This window comes from Bison bison, unplaced genomic scaffold (assembly GCF_000754665.1).
Source record: "Bison bison bison isolate TAMUID 2011002044 unplaced genomic scaffold, Bison_UMD1.0 scf7180017864456, whole genome shotgun sequence".
NCBI lineage: Eukaryota > Metazoa > Chordata > Mammalia > Artiodactyla > Bovidae > Bison > Bison bison.
In genome coordinates this window covers 4,974,042-4,993,298 of record NW_011495018.1, presented here as the reverse complement: position 1 = coordinate 4,993,298, position 19,257 = coordinate 4,974,042, and the positions used below count along the sequence as shown (strand labels likewise).

Here is a 19,257-nt window from a genome sequence, read left to right as displayed (position 1 = left end):
TCTGGTTGTTAAGTCATTGCTTTATGAGAGGTGTCTGGTCATTGGTAGAATACAGGTCCATTTGCAGTTTCTGGGCATCTTCGTTCACACATCCCTGATTTCCAGCATTTGACTGTTTGTTACTTTATTATTGGTGACTTTGTTGAGTCGCTAAGTTGTGCCTGACTCTTTGCAACCCTATGGACTGTAGCACGCCAGGCTCCTCTGGCATGTGATGTCCTCCACCATCTCCTGGAGTTTGTTCAAACTCATGGGCATTGAGTTGGTGATGCCATCCCACCATTTCCTCCTCTGTCGTCCCCTTCTCCTCCTGCCTTCAGTTTTTCCCAGCGTCAGGGTCTTTTCAGAGTCAGTTCCTCACATCAGGTGGCCAAAGTATTGGAGTTTCAGCTTCAGCATCAGTCCTCTCAATGAATATTCAGGACTGATTTCCTTTAGGATGGACTGGTTTGATCTCCTTGCAGTCCAAGGGACTCTCAAGAGTCCCAGCACCACAGTTCAAAAACATCGATTCTTCAGTGCTCGGCCTTCTTTAAAACCCTAGTGTTTAGTTAGTCTCTGGGAGCTGACCCAGCTGGTGCTTTCCCAGTCTTTTTGTCATTCTGTTGGGGGCTGATGTCCTTCTGCTCCTGGGGAGCACAGTGGAACTTGTCTAGGCTTTTGATTGCCTCTCCTGGAGCGATGTGGCCTGAAGCACCCTCAAAGTGTTTCGGGAGACATTCAGTGTGTGGCAGAGTCGTTGGGAGGTGAGTGACCAGCCGTGAGTGACCCCCGAGCATTGGCAGGAACGATTTCTGCCCTCAGCCTGATCGGAGGGGCTGAGGGTGTGGTCAGATCCTGCCCAGCATTGAATGTCTCTTCCACTGGGCATTTCCCTCTGTCTTCTACTGTTTGCTTGCCCTCCCACGCGGAGAGAATGGGAACTTGAATCTAGGCCAGCCCCCGAGGGGGTAGGTGGGCCCGTGTTCCTGGGCCTGGTGCTTCCTGTTGGGGGCTGAGTCTTCACCACAGAAGCACTTTGTGCGATGTGACTGCTGCACGGCAACCCCCAGACCCCCCTCCATCTTGAAGGGGGAGGAAGTCGGCTCTCAATAGGATTTCTGTTGTGCTGCCGCTGCTGATGATCTGAGGGTGTTGGTATGTGTGCTTGGCAGTGACCCCGCTCCATCCGGCCGAGGGACAGACAGGAAAACGCGCACCCCGGATCCTGCCCAGGGCTCCGTGGTCAAAGGGCGGCTTCTTCTCCTGGAGCTGGTTGCCACTCTCAGGACCATGTGCGGCCGATGGAGACGAAGGAGCTGGAGATCTTTGTGTGAAGCCCCCTGCCAAGGCTTCACGCCTGGTTTTGAGATGATCTCTACAAACCCCCAAAGCATCTCTGCAAACCTTAGGATGACTGAATTCTATGACAGGCTGACTCCCGTGGTTCTGCAGATAGTGAGTTCTAGGCAGTGGGCAGGTGCTGTTTAGGACCCTGTAATGTCCCTTGTACTAACTATCTCACCTTTGTGTTTGTTTAGGGTGGTACAGAGGTTACACCTTAAGAAAAAAGTCTAAGAAGGTAAGTCCCTGTTATTAACCACAGTGCGTATCCCTTCATAAATCACCCTAGGAGAAGAAATCAGTTCTGTCTCATGGAGCCTAAGAGTTGTCCTTATATATCTCTTTCTCTGAATTAAGGGAATTTATGAAATGTAGGCTACCCTGAATTGTTTTCTTTAAAAAATTTTTTAAAAAACCTTTATTTTTTAATTGACGTATAGTTGATTTACAATGTTGTGTTCATTTCAGGTATACAACAGTGTGATTCAGTTATACATACATATATGTATTTCTATTCTTTTATAGATTCTTTTCCATTACAGGTTATTACAGAATATAGAGTTCCATACTGTGCTTGGTTGGAACAAGTATTGCTGTTGGCTGTCTGTTTTATAAAGTGGTGAATATATGTTAATCTCAAACTCCTAAGTCATCCCTCCCTCCCTCCCCCGTATGGTTTTCTGAACAGCATATATATGTAGAAATTGTCATTTCGTGTCTATGAGTGAATGGCTGGGCTGTGTGGGATGATGTTAACCTGTTGTCCTGAGAGCTGGGACCTTCTTTTCCTGGTAGAATTCTGCATCCTGTTGAAGAACAGGTTGTGTAAGAGAATGATCTGGGTAGACTGACTACCGCTTATGATTTTCAGTTTTGCATTATCCTTAATGATAAATTAGCAGATCTACAGTGCTCATGCCGGCTTCTTCCCTTCTTGCTTGTAATTATTTTTATACTACTGACGTCTGCTGGCCGAAGAAAGAGGTTCTGCCTCCTGGACAGTTTGCATGCGTGGTTGTTTGAATTTCTGGGGTGAAGACGTGCAATTACACTGTGATCATTGCCATGGACACACCCGTGCGTGGTTCTGTTGTGGCTTTTCCATTCTTAGTTTCACAGAACCTAATGATGGCTATTCCCTTCACTATAAGCTGTGGTTAGGCTGTCCACGTTACCTTATAAAATCTAATTATGCTTGACACATGGTTCCTTTTGCTTTTGTTTCTTAACTTGGCATCTCATTATCTCCTTATTGGGCTGGGCTCCTTCTGTGGTCCTGAGCCTGTGACTAAGGCTGTTGAAGGCCAGCTGTCCAAGTGCAGGGCCTTCTTGCTCTATTTTTCCCCCAGACTCTCTGCAATCAGCCCTTGCTGGACAGGCGAGAGGTGTCCATCCTGTGGTAGCAGTCACTTCAGAGGTGTCCAGGCTGAGCTCTCGGGCAGTCTGTCCTGATGTGAGAGATGTTAATTGGGTAACCTGCTGAGCCAGCTCTGCAGATTGGAGCCAGGACCTCCATCCTGATGCTGCTGAGCTCAGACTGGACTGTGAGTCTCTCATATCCAATGACCTGGCGTCTTGAGGTCTGAATGAGGGCTATGCCAACCTGGTGGCTGGAGGAATAGCTCTCTCCAGAGAAAGTTCTGTTTTCACTCTGATTGTCTCTTCCATAATTTGGGATTAGCAGATGCGAACTAATCCCCTAGGGTGGATAAGCTACAAGGCCCTACTATATAGCATGGGGAACTGTATTCAATATCCTGTGATAAATCATAATGGAAAAGAAGATGAAGAACAATATATAACTGAGTCACTTTGCTGTGTAGCAGAAATAAGCACAGCATTGTAAATCAACTATACTTTAATTAAGAAAAAATAAGAAGAATGTTTTCCTGCAGATGAAAACCTCAGTTTCATCTGAGAAAGCCACAGTTGAGAACTTTATTAACGACCTTAGGCTCACGGACTCCCCGTCCACCCATGACAAAGTAGCAACTTCACAGGTCAGGTATGTCCCAGGGAAGTGGTTCACTTTTGATGCTTGCTTGGTATTTGGTGTCAGGTACCTCTTCCCTGGTGGCTCAGATGGTAAAAGCGTTTGCCTACTATGCGGGAGACCCCATTTCAATCCCTGGGTCGGGAAGATCCCCTGGAGAAGGAAATGGCAACCCACTCCAGTATTCTTGCCTGGAAAATTTCATGGACGGAGGAGCCTGATAGGCTACAATCGATGGGGTTGCAAAGAGTCGGTCACGACTGAGCGACTTCACTTTCACTTTCACCAAGTTCCCCAACTAGGGGTGTCTCCTGGTTCCCCAGTGCCTCCGTGAGCCCTCGTCCTTCCTGCCCTGCACTGGAGAGACCTGACTTTGTAGCTCACAAAGCTGGGTAGGGGTGTGTTTATCGTTCCATCTAAAACCTTCATTAACAGTTGAAACTGACACCTTAGAGACGCTGTGATTTTGCGTTGGCCCACCCAGTTCCCACAGTGGCAGAGAAGGGACTTGACTGGCTCCCAGGCACCTGACCCTGTGTTCTGGAAGTATCCTCTTACCGGTATTCACAAATGAGCTCTAGATCTGGCCAGTCCTGATCACCGTAGCTGAAGAAGCTGCTCATTTCAAGCCTCCAGGTGTGTCCAGCCTCATTTTTCCGTTGTCCCTTCTGTGACCCCATGGTTGTCGAGAGCAGCTTCACTGAAACTGAGAGGTGTCTCTACCTGTGGACGTGGGCATGGCCGAGACTCATTGCTTTATGTATCCCACCTACCAACCAGTGCTCACCTGCTGACCTTAAATGTGCACCCGGGATCCATCCTGGTGGCTGGAGGTGTCCCCGCAGCAGGTCCGCCTGGTCCTCTGTGTTGCCCAGCCTCCACCTTTCTGTCTGACTCCTTCCCTCTCTGTGATAATTCTTTTTTACATGAAGTGCAGCCACTTTCTTGGTAGACAGGAGGAGCAGGGACCAGTGGTGCCCGCTTCCATTCCAAGCAGGATGAGTTGCGTGGTTTCTGGATCTCCTGTGTTGATTCTTTGGGGTCAGAAGCCTGGGAAACCCAGTCAGAAGCTCCTGTTTTCACAGCAGGTGACTGTTCCTGCTGATTGACTTTCTGCTGCGTGTGTGGCATCTCAGGAAGCTGCACCTTGTCTGCCTTGTGCTGCCTGAGACCCCTGCGCCACCCGAGACCCCCGCGCTGCCCGAGACCCCCACGCCCAGTGCCCCGCTCTTGCCCTCCAGGTGCTCACCTCTACTTCCTTCCAGGAGGGGACTTGTGCTTGCTCAGGAAGCAGGCCCAGAACTCTTGGGGAAGCTCCTGGCCCTTCACGTACAGTGCCCAGGACTGACAGTCCTCCTGAGGAGCCATCCCCTCAGAATTGTCTGTCGGGCCTTGTGTGCTGTTCACGTGGGGGTTGCTGAGCACCATCTGCAGATAAACTGATGTCCCCCTGCCGGAGCCGGGCAGGGTGGGTGAAATGTACCTTACTGCTGTATTTTATTGGCTGGCTCCTCTGTTAGGAGATGGATGAGAGAGTCTCCGTGGGTCAGGTAAGTAGTCAGCGCGAATGTGATGATCGACCGTGTAAACTCACTTTCTGATGACAATTTTAGTATTTCGAAAGGAAGAGCTGTCAGAGGCCATCATCAGAAGTTGTTTTTAGGCATCGGTTGACTTTTGATCTGCCTGTGTCCACAGTCAACACGAGGTGTGACCTACGGAGAAGACACTGGAAGGTCCCATGGGACTTTACCTTTGTGAGCAGAGTGTGCATCTGTTTTCTTCTAAGACTTCTGCAGCCTCTTTGAAACACAAGTGAATTCAGTTGCCGTCTTTCACACTTTGTTTTCTGTGCCATGCTGTGACTTAGCATAAAGGCTTATGGATTTCATAGTGATCCAGTCATCCTCACCTCCACCTTTTTTGGGGGGACAGCTGTTTGAGTGACAGTTAGTATTCATATCAATGCTACAACCTCTTGTCTCTTTTCCTCCCAAAGGGTATATTTCCTGCTTCGTACATCCATCTTAAAGAAGCCATAGTTGAAGGAAAAGGGTGAGTCTGGTCTTGATGTTTAAATGAAGTTGTGCAGTGATTGCATTTGACCTTGCTGCTTTTTGCAGGGCGACGTTGGGGTTGAACAGTGGGTGCCTTTGATCCAGGGTGACAGGAGTTTAGCGGGGGAGGACTTCTGATCTGGAGCTGTCTACAACATGACTTTGAGCCTTTAGGGAGTCTTCAGTCAGCACTGGAACCACAGCCAACTGCCTAGAATGCCATGTGGATTTGGAAAGCTTCCTGCTTCTTCCTTTGTGAGCCAGCCCATCTAGCAAAGGCTGCACAGCCCCCCAGCCCTGAATCCATTTTTCTGGAAGACTTTGCAGGCTGTGATACAAATTCAGTGGGGAGTGAAGCAACAGTTGTTCGGTTGGGGCGTGTGTGAATTTACGTCTTGCCTGATTGTGATGTATGTTTCTTAGAGGTCATAAAACTGATGTATAAGATCATTAAGAGGACATTTGTAGAACAGGAACCCGTTAGGCAGGAATGGCAAATGAATAGCCAGGTGTGAACTTGGAGAAGGAACAGTAAAATGTTTTCCTTTTTGTCTCTGCTACATCTTCGCACTCCATTAAATATGTAAATGATAAAATTACTAATCATATGATTACTGCATAATGGCATCTCTGCGGCTGATTGCGAAATTGCTTTCCCAAGCAGTGTACTTTGAACATATGAGAAGGACTGGGTCGGGCTCTGAGGTTCCATGGTGCATCATTAAAACGAGGGAAATAATTTAGAGGCATCAATGTGATGACCTGTAAGAGGGTCCTTTTTTCTACTGAGAAATTGTTTTGTAGGTGAAATTTCAGAGGGAAGTAAAACGAGGAAAGTTTTGAAACTTTTCACCCTACTGTGAACAACGTTGAATAAAATATTTTCTTCATGTATTTTACATCACTTTGTATCAGGATCAGCATGGATGCTGGGCTGTATAGGGATAATTTTTGTAAATGCACGTTGAGGTATACAGATGAGTGTATGTAAAATGTAACTAGGAAGAGTGATAGAAAAGGGTGCAAGAGACTGTTGATTCTCGATAGATAGAGTCACACCCCGCCAGACAGGTGGACAGGCAGACACTGGGTTAAGACTGAGAACCAGTTGGCACTTAGTCCAAGAGACAGATCAGACCAATTAAGGAAGGAAGGTAAGAAGGCTCTAGAGCGGAGGTCAGGACGCAGTGGGTAAGGGAGGTCCTCTCCATGTGGGAAACTGAGGTCTCATTGAGCTCCAGGTCCCTGCTGGCCAGCAGGAAGAGCCCAGTGGGCTTCGCACGGAACTCAAGCTCTATGAGATGAAGGCAGCCCAGCCACTGCTGAATGTCCTCGCACTGTGAGTGGAGCAGCTTTGTAAGGATGACATCACAGAGCGAAGTGAACCACACTTTCATCAGCATCCTTACTGGGAAACAGTCATGTCCTGTGAGAGACGCTGAGGATGTCCCATCAAAGGCTTATTCTTAAAAGCACTCCTGTGAGGGGTGGTCTCCCACGCACCCCTTCCTGGTCCCTGCTGCTCCCGCTGGTGCACGTGGTCAGACCTCTCCAGAGGGAGTGGCCCTCTCTCAGGAACTCCTGTGTTTCTTCCTTGGAGAACCCCCTGCCCCTCAACCCCAATCACTGAGTCCTTGCAGCCCTGAATCTCCATTGCGAGCTACAGTCAGGATCCTGCCCGGGCCGTGGGGACCTATCTCAGTGCCCCCTGGACACTGCATGTTGTGTGGGAGCCTTGTCTATTCAGGGCCTCTGGGCCCAGGTGGTCTTACTTCACAAGCCACCAAATTCGGTCTCTGACTCAGTCCCAAATATTAGGAGTTCTGCTTAGTGCAATGCCTGACCCAGAGCAAGTAACCGGAAAACAGCAGTTTGCTGAATAAAAAGCAATGGACAAATAGATCAGGAGTCAAGAATAAGGCAAGGGTTAACTCTCTGGGGTGGAGAGACAAGGGAAAGAGGATAATCAAAATTGGTGATCAGGGCGCCTGTGGACACTGGAAAGCTGTAACCTCGCCCGTATTTCGCCAAGGATAACTGCTTCGTGTATTATCACAGAGTGAGTTTTAGGCAGGATGAAAATGTAAAAAAAAATCATCTTATCCCAAGCCTGTGTTTTAATGCCACACAGAGTGGTGGTAATTTATGACATCTATAAAATAGATGGGTACACATATTATGAATACACTTTCCACTTCTCAGACCTTGACGTCCTGATGGGATATTATTTGCCTCTTTCATCTTACCTTGACGTGTGAGGTAGACGTTCTCGGGCTCTGTATAGAAATTACTTGTCGTTCTTAGAGACGTATGGAGACCTACGTGGGCTCAGTCTTATTTGCATGTTTTCTCTCCGTGCTATGACCTGCGTGTGAAGTTGACAAGGTGCCCTTCTGTTTAATGAAGCTGTTGCCGTCTCTGCCCTTTCCTCTCCTCCCAGGCAACATGAAACGGTCATCCCAGGCGACCTCCCGCTCATACAGGAGGTCACCACGACCCTGCGAGAATGGTCTACCATCTGGAGGCAGCTCTATGTGGTGAGAAGATGGGGCTTTTGTGGGTGTTTCTTTTAATGGGCGGATAATTGCGTTATATTTTGTTGGCCTCTGCCATACATCAGCATGAGTCACCACAGGTGTAACATATGTGCGCTCCTTCCTGAAGCGCCCCCTCCCACCTCTCACCCCATCCTTCCCCTGTGGGTTGTCACAGCACTGAGTTGAGCTTGCGTCCCACAACACATTCCCACTGGTTGTCTATTTTACGTGTGGTAATGTGTATGTTTCCGTGCTGTTCTCTTAATTCGTCCCCCCCTCCCCTTCCCCTTCCTTCTCCTCTCCTGTGTCCACATTTCTGTTTTCTATATCTGTGTCTCCCTTGCTGCCCTGCAGATAGATTCATCAGTTCCGTCTTTCTAGAGTCCATGCATGCTAAGTCGCTTCAGTGTCTGGGTCTATGTAACCCCGTGGACTGTAGTCCGCCAGGCTCCTCTGTCCGTGGGATTCTCCAGGCAAGAATACTGCAGTGGGTTGCCATGCCCTCCTTCTGGGGATCTTCCCAACCCAGGGATCAATCCCGCATCTCTTAAGTCTCCAGAATCAGCAGGCAGGTTCTTTAACCACTAGCCCCACCTGGGAAGCCCCTAGATTCCATATGCAGGCATTAACATACGATATTTGTCTTTCTAACTTACTTCACTCTGCATAACAGACTCTAGGTTTGAAGATGGGATTTTGAATCAGAGCTTAGTAATAGAGAATAGGTCTTTTTGAACTCTGATGAGCCAAAGGATTATTTTTGCTTTTTCTGGTACCCTCAGAAGCAGAACTTATGGGAGCGAGTCATGCTCGGCAGCCTTGCCCTATAGTCTGGCCGCCCTCGGGGCCACAGCCCTTCCACCAGCTTTGTGCCAGGTGCGGCCATGCTCATGGCAGTGAAGTGGCCGTTGAGGAAGGGACTGTGGGTTTCACCTTTCCCTGTACTGAAAAGGGAACTGGGCTGCTTTTAGGCTGGAACACTGACCGAGGCCGCCGGAGCTGGAGTTCCCTGAGTTTATATGTCGATCATGAACATGAAAATCTGCTTTTAAACTGTTGCAGGTGCCTCTTCATGGATGCGGTAGAGGGTGAGGGCTCTCTGCCACTGTTTGCCTGGAGATGGTGCCTCTTACCATTTGAGGAAAGTGACATAGTCTTCCAGGTCTCAGCGAGTCTGTTTAGAGGCAGGGACATGGTTTCCATTCTGGCTTCGTGTGAGATACCCAGTTCTCCGGATTGTGGAAGAAGCCTTATTAATGCGGCAGGGTTGGGGCCCTGACACCTTCCATTGTGTATCCCTGGGGGCATTTTCTTTGCACATAAATTCATATTTGCAGAAGATTACCTTTTGTTAGGTCTGTATTCCTCTTAAGGGTTTGATTTCTCATCTGCTAATATTGTCAGCGCAAAGCTTGGACGCTGGAGGGAAGGCCGGGCATCAGTTTCTGGGGAACATAGAAGACTTCTCAGTCCCACAGCTGCTCTCTGGGCAGCCTCATTGCTTTTGATTATACAGTGGTTTCCTATAAATACACAGTAATAAGCAGTTGCAGTAATTGTTCATCAAATGTTCTCAAAAACCTAGAGGCGTAAAGTTAACCATGAATATTTTGTATAAATCTGAGCAATTTTGGAGTTGATATTTCATGTTAACAATTTTTAGACAAAAATATGGCAAAACAAACAGGAGCTGATGCTGACTAATATGTTAGTGGACACGGTTTTAGCCATACAGCTCCATAACAGACACTCCTAACCATCACCTGGTTTCCTTTTTTAAAAAAAAATCTACCTTTGCCTGTTAGGGATTTACACTGTTAGGTTTGTGCAAAGCCAAAGAGATATGCTTATTATATATATGCACATGTATTGTTGTTGCTTATAATATTTTTATATGTTCTGTTTCCCTCTGCTCTGTGGCAATAGACAAGATTAAGAAAATATTAAGGATTTTAGTTATTTGGTAATGCTTTATGAAAATAGACAAGGAGAATTAATGAGGGAAACAAACATAATTTTATAATAAACCATTAATTTTGATTATTAGTTTTCATTTAAGAAGTCAAGATTATTGAATTTCCTTGGTGGTTCAGTGGTTAGGATTTGGTGCTTTCACTGCTAGGCCCCAAGTTCAATCCCTGGTCAGGGAACTAAGATATTACAAGGCATGGCCAATAAATAAATACATAAACAGGAATTTAGGATTAGGATGATACTAACAAGGAGAACTTATAGGATAGAAAATAATCTGTTAGGGCGTGATAGGCTGAGTGAGTGGAGGGGATCCTAGAAATTCCTAAGAAGAAGGTCAAATGCTATAAAGAGCGGAGGTGTGAAGTTCAGCTATGCAGAGAAGACATTATTTTAAAAGGTAGCAATGACCACAGTTACATTTTTTTTTTGGCACCCTGACATTTAGAATTTTATCTAAATTTCAGATTTAGATAAACCTAAATCTATTTATAGATTTAGTTTTATAAATCTAAAACTATTTATAAATCTAAATAGTTGGATTTCACCTAGATTTCTATTCTTGGAAAGAACCACTGGGTTTGTTTTCCTTTGGTTAATCCTTCATTTTCTTGAAGAGTTGTTCTCATGCTGTTGCAGAACTTGCTTTTCTTGGTACCATCAAATCCCTCGAAATATGTAGAAAGTGAGAAGTAGGTGTGAAGTTTGAATCTCATGTGTATTTCCCTTTTGCTATACATGCACCAAGAGCTTGTAGATCCAGATAGTGCCTCTTGCAGAAGCCTCTCTGCACATTCAGAATGCACCATAGCCTCGGGCTAGGTCCTCGTGTAGTCAGCTGACAGCCAGGGCTCCGGGTTGAGTTTCTCAGTGATGAGAATCATCGGGGCAAAGGACATTCTGAAGATTCCTTAAGCAAGACCTGTAGACCGGGCACTTCCTCAGGGAGCTTCAAGGGTTGCCCCTTCCTGGTCCAGAGACTGGAAGTTCACGGGCTGGTTGGGATCCCCAAGTGCAGATCCTGCCCTGGGTCCGCTTTGGGTGCAGGGCTACATACTCCGGAGCGCTGGCCTGAATATGGAAGATCGTCCATGGTTTTTAATCCTTTTAATCTTCTCACGTGTGATAGGAGCCTAATTCCATCTAATGTGTTCAGTTCCAAGCTGAAAACACCATTAATCCGACATAAACAGCAACTACAATGCTCTTTTAAGTCAAGAACTTAACAGTTGGTTTCCCCTCCTCATCTAGCAAGATAACAGGGAGATGTTCCGGAGCGTTCGACACATGATCTACGACCTTATCGAGTGGCGGTCGCAGATTCTTTCTGGAACTCTGCCGCAGGATGAGCTCAAGGAATTGAAGAAGAAGGTCACTGCCAAAATTGATTATGGAAACAGGTTTGTTTGTTCAAAAGATGATTTCATGCTTATGTTAACCAATATAATGGTATCACCATTAAACGTTTAGGAGACTAAAATCCTATCTAAAGACCAACAAAATTTCTAATGTCAATATAACGGCACAGTTTTTTTTCTTAAAAGCATGAGGTGTTTTCTATTGGATCTGGAGTTTTCTGAGTCATTGTTAAAACATACTCTCTTCAAGAAGATGGGGTAACCTGTCCTTATCACAACAATTCCCCCGACAGGAACTTTTCCTTTTTGCTGACAGCATTCAACCCTGAGTCTAGATGTGAGGGTACTTTGTGTAGTAGCAGGCATCAGGTCTCTTTCTGTGGAATCGACGTTCTGCAAGTTGGAGGAGACCTCAAAGGGCACCTGGAAATTTGTTACCAGCGTAGGGATCTGGCAAACAAAAATAAAGCCAGCAAGTCAAGTCTCTTTTTCTTTTCTCTGCCATCCTGTGTCCGGTCGAGTTTGTTCCTCGCCATGTCTTCTCACAAGACTTTCAGGATCAGGTGATGCCTGGCCAAGACACAAAAGCAGAATGGTCTCACTCCCCAATGGATTTGAATGAAAACTGGTAATAAAATCAGGTAGAACTCCAGAAGAAGACCTTGGAGGAGACGCAAGCTGAGTTTATAAGGAGCCTCCCATCTGAGGGGGCACACACGTTTATGCTGTGTCCAGGTCACTGGCATCTTACCATGTCACTCTGAGAACATCACTGCTGTCTGAACAGCCGAGCATGTTTTATCGGGAAGGTGATTTTTCTCTGTGTGTAAGATTTTCTGCACCAGTGCTTTGGCTTAGTGGTTTTGTGAGACCTTTTGGGAAAAAGAAATCCAGCCCCCTAAATTTGTACTTCTGATATGAAGATCATATAACTGTTCTACAGGAGCAGGTCTCATGCAGAAGTTCCCTCTTACAGCAGGGCACCGCCCAGCTCTGCTCGAATGCCTTCAGCCGTGGTTGCTCACCCACCCATCGAGGTGCGTGCTCTGGTGTTGGCACTCTTGCCTGCAGCACGGTCATCCCCCCGGCACGGTCATCCCCCGCCTTCCAGCTTCTGTAATCAGAGGGAGGCTACGCCCTTTCCTACTGGATAACTATTCGTCTAATGCCAGAGCTGCAAGAAGCCTTAAAAAGTATGTGGTCACAAGGTTCCCAGATGCTGGTCTATATCAGAGGCACTTGGAAAACTTTCAAAATACAGAATGCTGGGCCCCATTCCTTAAGATCCTGATTTCTCACGTCTGGAATGCTGACTGGAAATCCCTGTCTGTAAAAATAGACTTGGATCGTGAAGGCCGGCAGATTGGGAAGCTAGTGGTTCAGTCCTACCCCCTCATTTTACATGTTAGGATATAAAGCTCAGAGAATAGTACAGCTTCGCCCTGAGCCATTCAACCCAAGGAAGCCCTGGAAAAACTAAAGAAGCATGTTGTATAATCGGAATTATAACAGTTCTGCTTTCTGGTAATTCAGACTTTCAAGTGTGAAAAGTTTCTAAAAGCTACATTATCAGTAAGATGTAGTGTTTGGATTAACTACAGGAGAAGGTTCCCCCCCCAGAAACCTAGAGACTGCTGGGTATAGGATATTAGATGTTGTTGCAGTGAAACTCATTTCAAGACCACCTGCTTGAAAACTAAACTTCTGGAGCTTTGATTTTATTTTCTGCTGGAGTATCATGTTTTGAACTTACGTCCAGAAACCACCTGCTTAATTTGGCTGTGGGAAGCTACCAAAATACATTATGTCATGGAATAATCTAGTTAAGGAAAGGAAGTATTTCCAAACGTGATTTACTGCTTGGATAGGAAATGCGGTCCTTAACAAGACAGATTTTTGTCCAAGGAACTCATATAGTGCAGTCCAGCACAGCTCACAAACCTAAACCTGCCTGATGTGTTATCAGACTCATTCACACAGAGCTTAAGGTGTGTGACCTTCACAGGAGACAAGTAGGAGATTAGTTCGTCTAAGTGGAGGCTTTTTTGCAAAGTCAGTCTGTCAACTCTTCGACTTGTAACTGTTAAAAAGACATTCTCTGACTTAATTTATCTTTATTTCAAAAGATGTTTTCTTATGTCTTATGGTTAAAAAAATAAAAAAAATTTGCTGCCGAGAGTTGGACCATAGAGAAGACTGTGCACTGAATAGTTGATGCCTTTGAACTGTGGCTCTGGAGAAGGCTCTTGAGTCCCCTGGACAGCAAGGAGATCAAACCAGTCTATCCTAAAGGAAATCAACCCTAAATGTTTACTGGAAGGACTGATGCGGAAGCTCCAGTACTTTGACCCCCTGATGTAAAGAGCCGACTCATTGGAAAAGACCCTGATGCTGGGAAAGATTGAGGGCAGGAGGAGAAGGGAGCAACAGAGGATGAGATGGTTGGATGGCATCACTGACTCAATGGACATGAGTTTGAGCAAGCTCTGGGAGAAAGGGAAGGACAGGGAAGCCTGGCGCACTGCAGTCCACGTGGTCACAAAGAGTCAGACACGACTTAGTGACTGAACAACAGCCTTTTAATAAGAAGAAAAGTCCCAAAGGCAAAGTAACAGGCGTCTGTGGTGAAGATCCTTGTATCTTATTAAAAGAAAACCAGAACACACCACTGTTAGTAAAACTCTTGGTTTCTTACTTTATATAGTCGCCTTTGTTTAGTCTTTAAATAAAATCCTGGTAAAAACCACCTAACGGGAAACGGAGAGACTGTTGCCAAAAAACACTTCCAGATATAGGATGGACAGATTTATTAGCCAGATGCTGCCTGCGTTTTAAGTTGGCTACTACATTTAGCCATCTGGCCAGAAACTTTCTTAACATTTCTGTGGATGACTTCCATATGTTCCACGTTGAAACAGTAGAACGTCTTTATTGAAAATCTTCTGATAGGCTAATTAAGGGATTAGATCTGTGATTCTAGGCAGAAGGAAAGTAGTGCCATGGAACCTTCCAGAGAGAGTGGTGAGTATGCCTCTGTTCCAGCTTTCCTCCCTCCCACCTCTCCCCAACCTCCAACTGTATATATATTTGGGCATAGGGGTGTGCATGGGGCTGTGTATACATACCCACAAATTTATATGCACCCCCCCCCCAGTATGTGCATAGCGTGTGTACGCTTAACTGTCCATACTGTTCATGTATTAATTAGCGACATACATTTCATTTGGGCTTTCTAGATCTGTAAGTAAAAGTCACTACAGCAATGGAAGTAAGATTTGAGTAATTTTTTTTTTTTTTAATTCCAAGGGCGTACAAAGAAAGTTAAATGACAGTGACCTCACAGAACTATGTTTTCTGATACTGTGAGAGTGACCCTGACTTTTGATTTCATCTTGCTCAGTTGCTAGGACTGAAGTTTGTTGGTGAAGTTCTGAATTCTTCTTGTTCTAGAATCCTCGATTTGGACTTGGTGGTGAGAGATGAGGATGGGAACATTCTGGATCCAGAACTAACTAGCACAATTAGTCTTTTCAGAGCTCATGAAGTAGCTTCCAAACAAGTGGAGGAAAGATTGCAAGAAGAAAAAGTAAGTTCAGCTCTCTGTACTATGCCATTTACACCCAGGGTACGTTTTCTCAGTAACAGTTGACAACATTAGTGAAACGTCACCAGTAAAACATGACGATTGCATTAGCTACACCGTGAAAAGGCCCAGCTTCAGCATGTATTTCAGACACTGATGGATGGAATGGAGCCCAGCGTCTAAACCTGCTGTGGATGACCTGAAGGCTTTTCATCCCTTGAGGGTTTAATGACACTGACTTTGTGGTCTTAACTCATGGGCAACAGTACTCCATTCTGCGTTTCCTCTTTGATAGGAGTAGGAAAGGGATGTGTCTAAGTGTGATGAGGGCAGGGAACATGCGTCTTACTGATCTTTTTCATTTCCCATGGCCGTTAATGGTAACTTGTATGCAGTCTATACTCAGAACTCAGTTGCGTGATTGAGCCATCCATTCATTCAGCAACTGCTGAACGCCTACAGTGTGCCAGGTCCTGAGGCCATAATGATGAATAACACAGAGATGTCCTCAGAGGGTTTGACCTGATGGGAGAATCAAAAATTGAATAAGCAACTGCACGTGTAATCTCCATTCTGATGGATGATTGGGCCCCTAAACGTTTTGTATCGGAAGTAAATACTCAGTATAACTTCTCACAGTGCTGGGATCATCGCCCCGGGCATATTCTTTTCAGCTCGGCTAGTGGTCGTGTTGACAACATCAAGGAAGAAGCTGCATGAAGGGCTTTGCTGTGTGACTGGGTTCGCGTGGTTTTCTGTTCTGTATGAAGGGCTTTGCTGTGTGACTGGGTTCGCGTGGTTTTCTGTTCTGTATGAAGGGCTTTGCTGTGTGACTGGGTTCGCGTGGTTTTCTGTTCTGTATGAAGGGCTTTGCTGTGTGACTGGGTTCGCGTGGTTTTCTGTTCTGTATGAAGGGCTTTGCTGTGTGACTGGGTTCGCGTGGTTTTCTGTTCTGTATGAAGGGCTTTGCTGTGTGACTGGGTTCGCATGGTTTTCTGTTCTGTATGAAGGGCTTTGCTGTGTGACTGGGTTCGCGTGGTTTTCTGTTCTGTAGGGATGAACAGAGTAAGAGTTAGCCACGGGTGTGGCTCATGTCACCTTTCTGTTTCTTATTTTATTCCCACTGACAGTCTCAGAAGCAGAACATAGACATTAACAGACAAGCCAAGTTTGCCGCCACCCCTTCCCTGGCCTTGTTTGTCAACCTCAAGAACGTGGTCTGTAAAATAGGAGAAGATGCCGAGGTGCTCATGTCTCTGTACGACCCCGTGGAGTCCAAGTTTATCAGGTCAGTGAGGAGCCCCTGTCTTTCCTCTTTGGTCACCGCTGGGAACATGGCCTCAGAATCACCCCAAAGTCTCGCTCTCGTGGGGAGTCCTTGGGGTGATCAGCTGGCCAGACTTCCCCCAAGCAGCTGGAGTCTGGGCCAGGATCAGCTTTCCGGCAAGGACGTGGATATTCGATTGAACAGTTGGAGTCTTGTAATGTTTTCAAAACCTGGCAACTGCATGACTAAGGACTGAAGTCACGCTTCCTGCGTTGTCTTTATGGGGTGCTTTGTTTATGGGCCCCTCCCTCGCTCCAGTATAGCTCTGATCTTGATGTTGCCTTTTTGAGCTTTGGTTCTCTGTGAGTGTCATTCCTGGACCTTTGACCTGTTGTTTTTTCTCCAAGGTGATTGGATGGGAAACAGTGTCTAGGTCGGTGCCTGCTGCATAAAGGCTGTCAGTGAATACGTGTTGAATAAAATATTGTAAATCCAGTCTGTCATTTCTCATCGTCTCAGGTGCTGTCTTTCCTAGTTCTTGTCTTTGTTCCTTGGTGTAACTTTCTCTTTGTCCAGATGGAAAAAGTATGGTTTGGACTGTCTGTGTAGTAAACGTGTGTGTGTGTGTCTGGGTATAAAGCTCCAGAATCTTCACTCACATTATTGAAAATTTAAGAACTTAGTATATGGCAGAAAACAGAACAAATTTCGTTGCCACTTCCGACAAAGACTATTTCTTCCTGTCATAGGATTTAATATATATTTTTAGGTCATGTTTGGCTTATGGCAGGCTTGGAAATCATCATGAAGTTTTACTTTGTACTATAAATGAATAAATAGTGAATTTGAGACTGTAGTCATTCCAAATGAACGAGTATGCTTTTAATAAAAAAATTTTTAACATGTACACACTATTCTGTATAAAGTCAACAAGGACCTACTGTATAGCACAGGGAACCTTATTCAGTGTCTTATAATAACTTATGATGGAAGAGAATCTGAAAAAGAGCATATATGTGTAACTGAATCGCTGTGCTTTACACCTGAAAGTGACACAACACTGTAAATTGAATTTAAAACATTGTTAAAAATATAATAAAAACTATGAAATGCCATTTGCAGATAGGTCCTTTGCAGTTGTAATCCTGGACATCCAAACTGAAAACCTCAGGGATTTTGTACGGGCAGACCTTGAGTAAGATGCTGTATGGAGAGTACTTGTATGTCAATGGCAGAGCTGCTCTGTCTGATGTGGTTGATGTTTCTGAACCCTTACCGTTGTCTGCATAATGGACCTCTGTGATACTAATGAAAATCCACTGAGGATGCACATTTGGTTCCCTGATCTGTTTGGAAAATTAATTTGCTTTTATTTCCTTTTTTCCCAAGTGAGAACTACCTTGTCCGCTGGTCAAGTTCAGGATTGCCTAAAGACATAGACAGGTTACACAATTTGCGAGCTGTTTTCACGGTGAGTGTATCCAAAGATGTTCACTTGAATTGCTCACCATTCTCATGACTGTTTTTAATGAGCCCTGTCTGACTTCTCACCGCCCTGGAGCGTGGGTCCTTGGGATGCCGGGACTCCTTGTTAATTTCCTGTAATAACGTAGCTGCCCAGAAACCTTCTGGGTCTCTAGCCACGCTTCGAGGCCCCATGACAAAGATGTACTCCGTGGTGTTGAGTATGTCTCTTAAACATGGATCTTAAATTCATTTAATGCTAATTGACTTTTGTAATTCAGCTCCTCTTTGTCTTGTGAATCACTTATTAAAATAGTAAAAACTGGTTGGAGTGAAGAGTGGCAATCTATCTCTCTACTGTCTGTTGCAATTGAACCTGCCTTGAGTAATGCTTCTCCACAATAATTTACGGAAATTAATATTTCCAGGACCTGGGAAGCAAAGACCTGAAAAGGGAGAAAATCAGTTTTGTGTGTCAGATCGTCCGCGTGGGTCGCATGGAGCTGAGGGACAACAACACGAGGAAGCTGACGTCGGGCCTGCGACGGCCTTTCGGGGTGGCCGGTAATCCATTTCCTTCCTCTTCCTGAAGACTTTGGAGATCAGCACCTCCACCCTGAATACGAGCTGCTGCTGAATACTGGACTGTGGGCCGCTTGGTGTACAAGCTTGTCCGCTGGAGAGAGGGAACATCTGTTCTTCTCTGTGTGGGTTCATGTCGACATGTGGCTCGGGGGCTTTGTCCACCAGCCTCAGGCGCAAATCCCGTCTTTGCTATGACAGTGGAGCCCGTTTCCTGGCGGAGACCCTGACCCACATTCCCACACCCTCATCCTGGAGGGAAGCCAGCCAAGGAGGGTTGCGGTGTTTCTGACTTGGTGATGGATTGATTTAGGAATGAGTCCGTACAGAATGGTCTAAGTGATGAAGAGGCAGAAGACGAAAGCTCAGAGAGGACAGAGCTCTCTTCACACAGGGGCTTTTTTTCTCTGCGGACGTGAGCTCTGTTTTGTTTTTGGTGACGGTGCAGGAAAAGGGAGAAACGAGCCGTCCCTGTGGAAGGACAGGAAAGTGTCCCCAGGACATCCTCGTTAGCTGACCTCTTTTGGTGTCACTCTCATTTTTCACAATTTGGGAAACAATGTTCCCTCACGATTAGATGGCCACCCTTCACTGCACAGCCTTCTAGTTCTCGTCCTTTTTTGTGATTCTTGGGGTTTATATACATACGTGAGAAAAACTCTTCCTTTCTGATGCATCGCTTGATTTCTTGTTTCAGCGGCAATGGAGGGGTTCTTTACCTGCATTACCAGGAAGCTCCGGGCTTTCATCATTATGTTGAGTTTTGTTTTGGCCTCTTTTAAGGGCTTCCCCAGTGGCTCAGCAGTAAAGAACCCACCTGCAATGCAGGGGACCAGGAGACTTGGGTTCAATCCCTGGGTTGGGAAGATCCCCTGGAGGAGGGCCTGGCAACCCACTCCAGCATTCTTGCCTGGACAATTCCATGGACTGAGGAGCCTGGTGGGCTACAGCCTGTAGGGTCGCAACGAGTCGGACAGGACTGAAGCGACTGAGCACGCGTGCATAGCCCCTTTTAAACAGATTTTTTTAGAGCCGTTTTAGGTTCAGAGCAAAAGTGCCCAATGGGGATGAGGTAGGGAGGGGGCAAGTGATCTCTTACCTTCTGCGTTCAGCCCAGAGGGT

General features: G+C 46.0%; 1 protein-coding gene across 1 annotated transcript in view; it reads left to right on the top strand.

Moving 5' to 3' along the window:
• DOCK1 (dedicator of cytokinesis 1) overlaps window positions 1–19,257 on the top strand; it is a 570,389-nt gene that overhangs the window by 71,622 nt on the left and 479,510 nt on the right. The window contains exons 3-10 of the mRNA XM_010859569.1: window positions 1,521–1,561; window positions 5,316–5,371; window positions 7,814–7,910; window positions 11,133–11,281; window positions 14,690–14,825; window positions 15,953–16,110; window positions 17,479–17,560; window positions 17,982–18,117. Coding sequence (XP_010857871.1) covers window positions 1,521–1,561; window positions 5,316–5,371; window positions 7,814–7,910; window positions 11,133–11,281; window positions 14,690–14,825; window positions 15,953–16,110; window positions 17,479–17,560; window positions 17,982–18,117 — 855 coding nt within the window. The remainder of the gene's footprint in view (window positions 1–1,520; window positions 1,562–5,315; window positions 5,372–7,813; window positions 7,911–11,132; window positions 11,282–14,689; window positions 14,826–15,952; window positions 16,111–17,478; window positions 17,561–17,981; window positions 18,118–19,257) is intronic.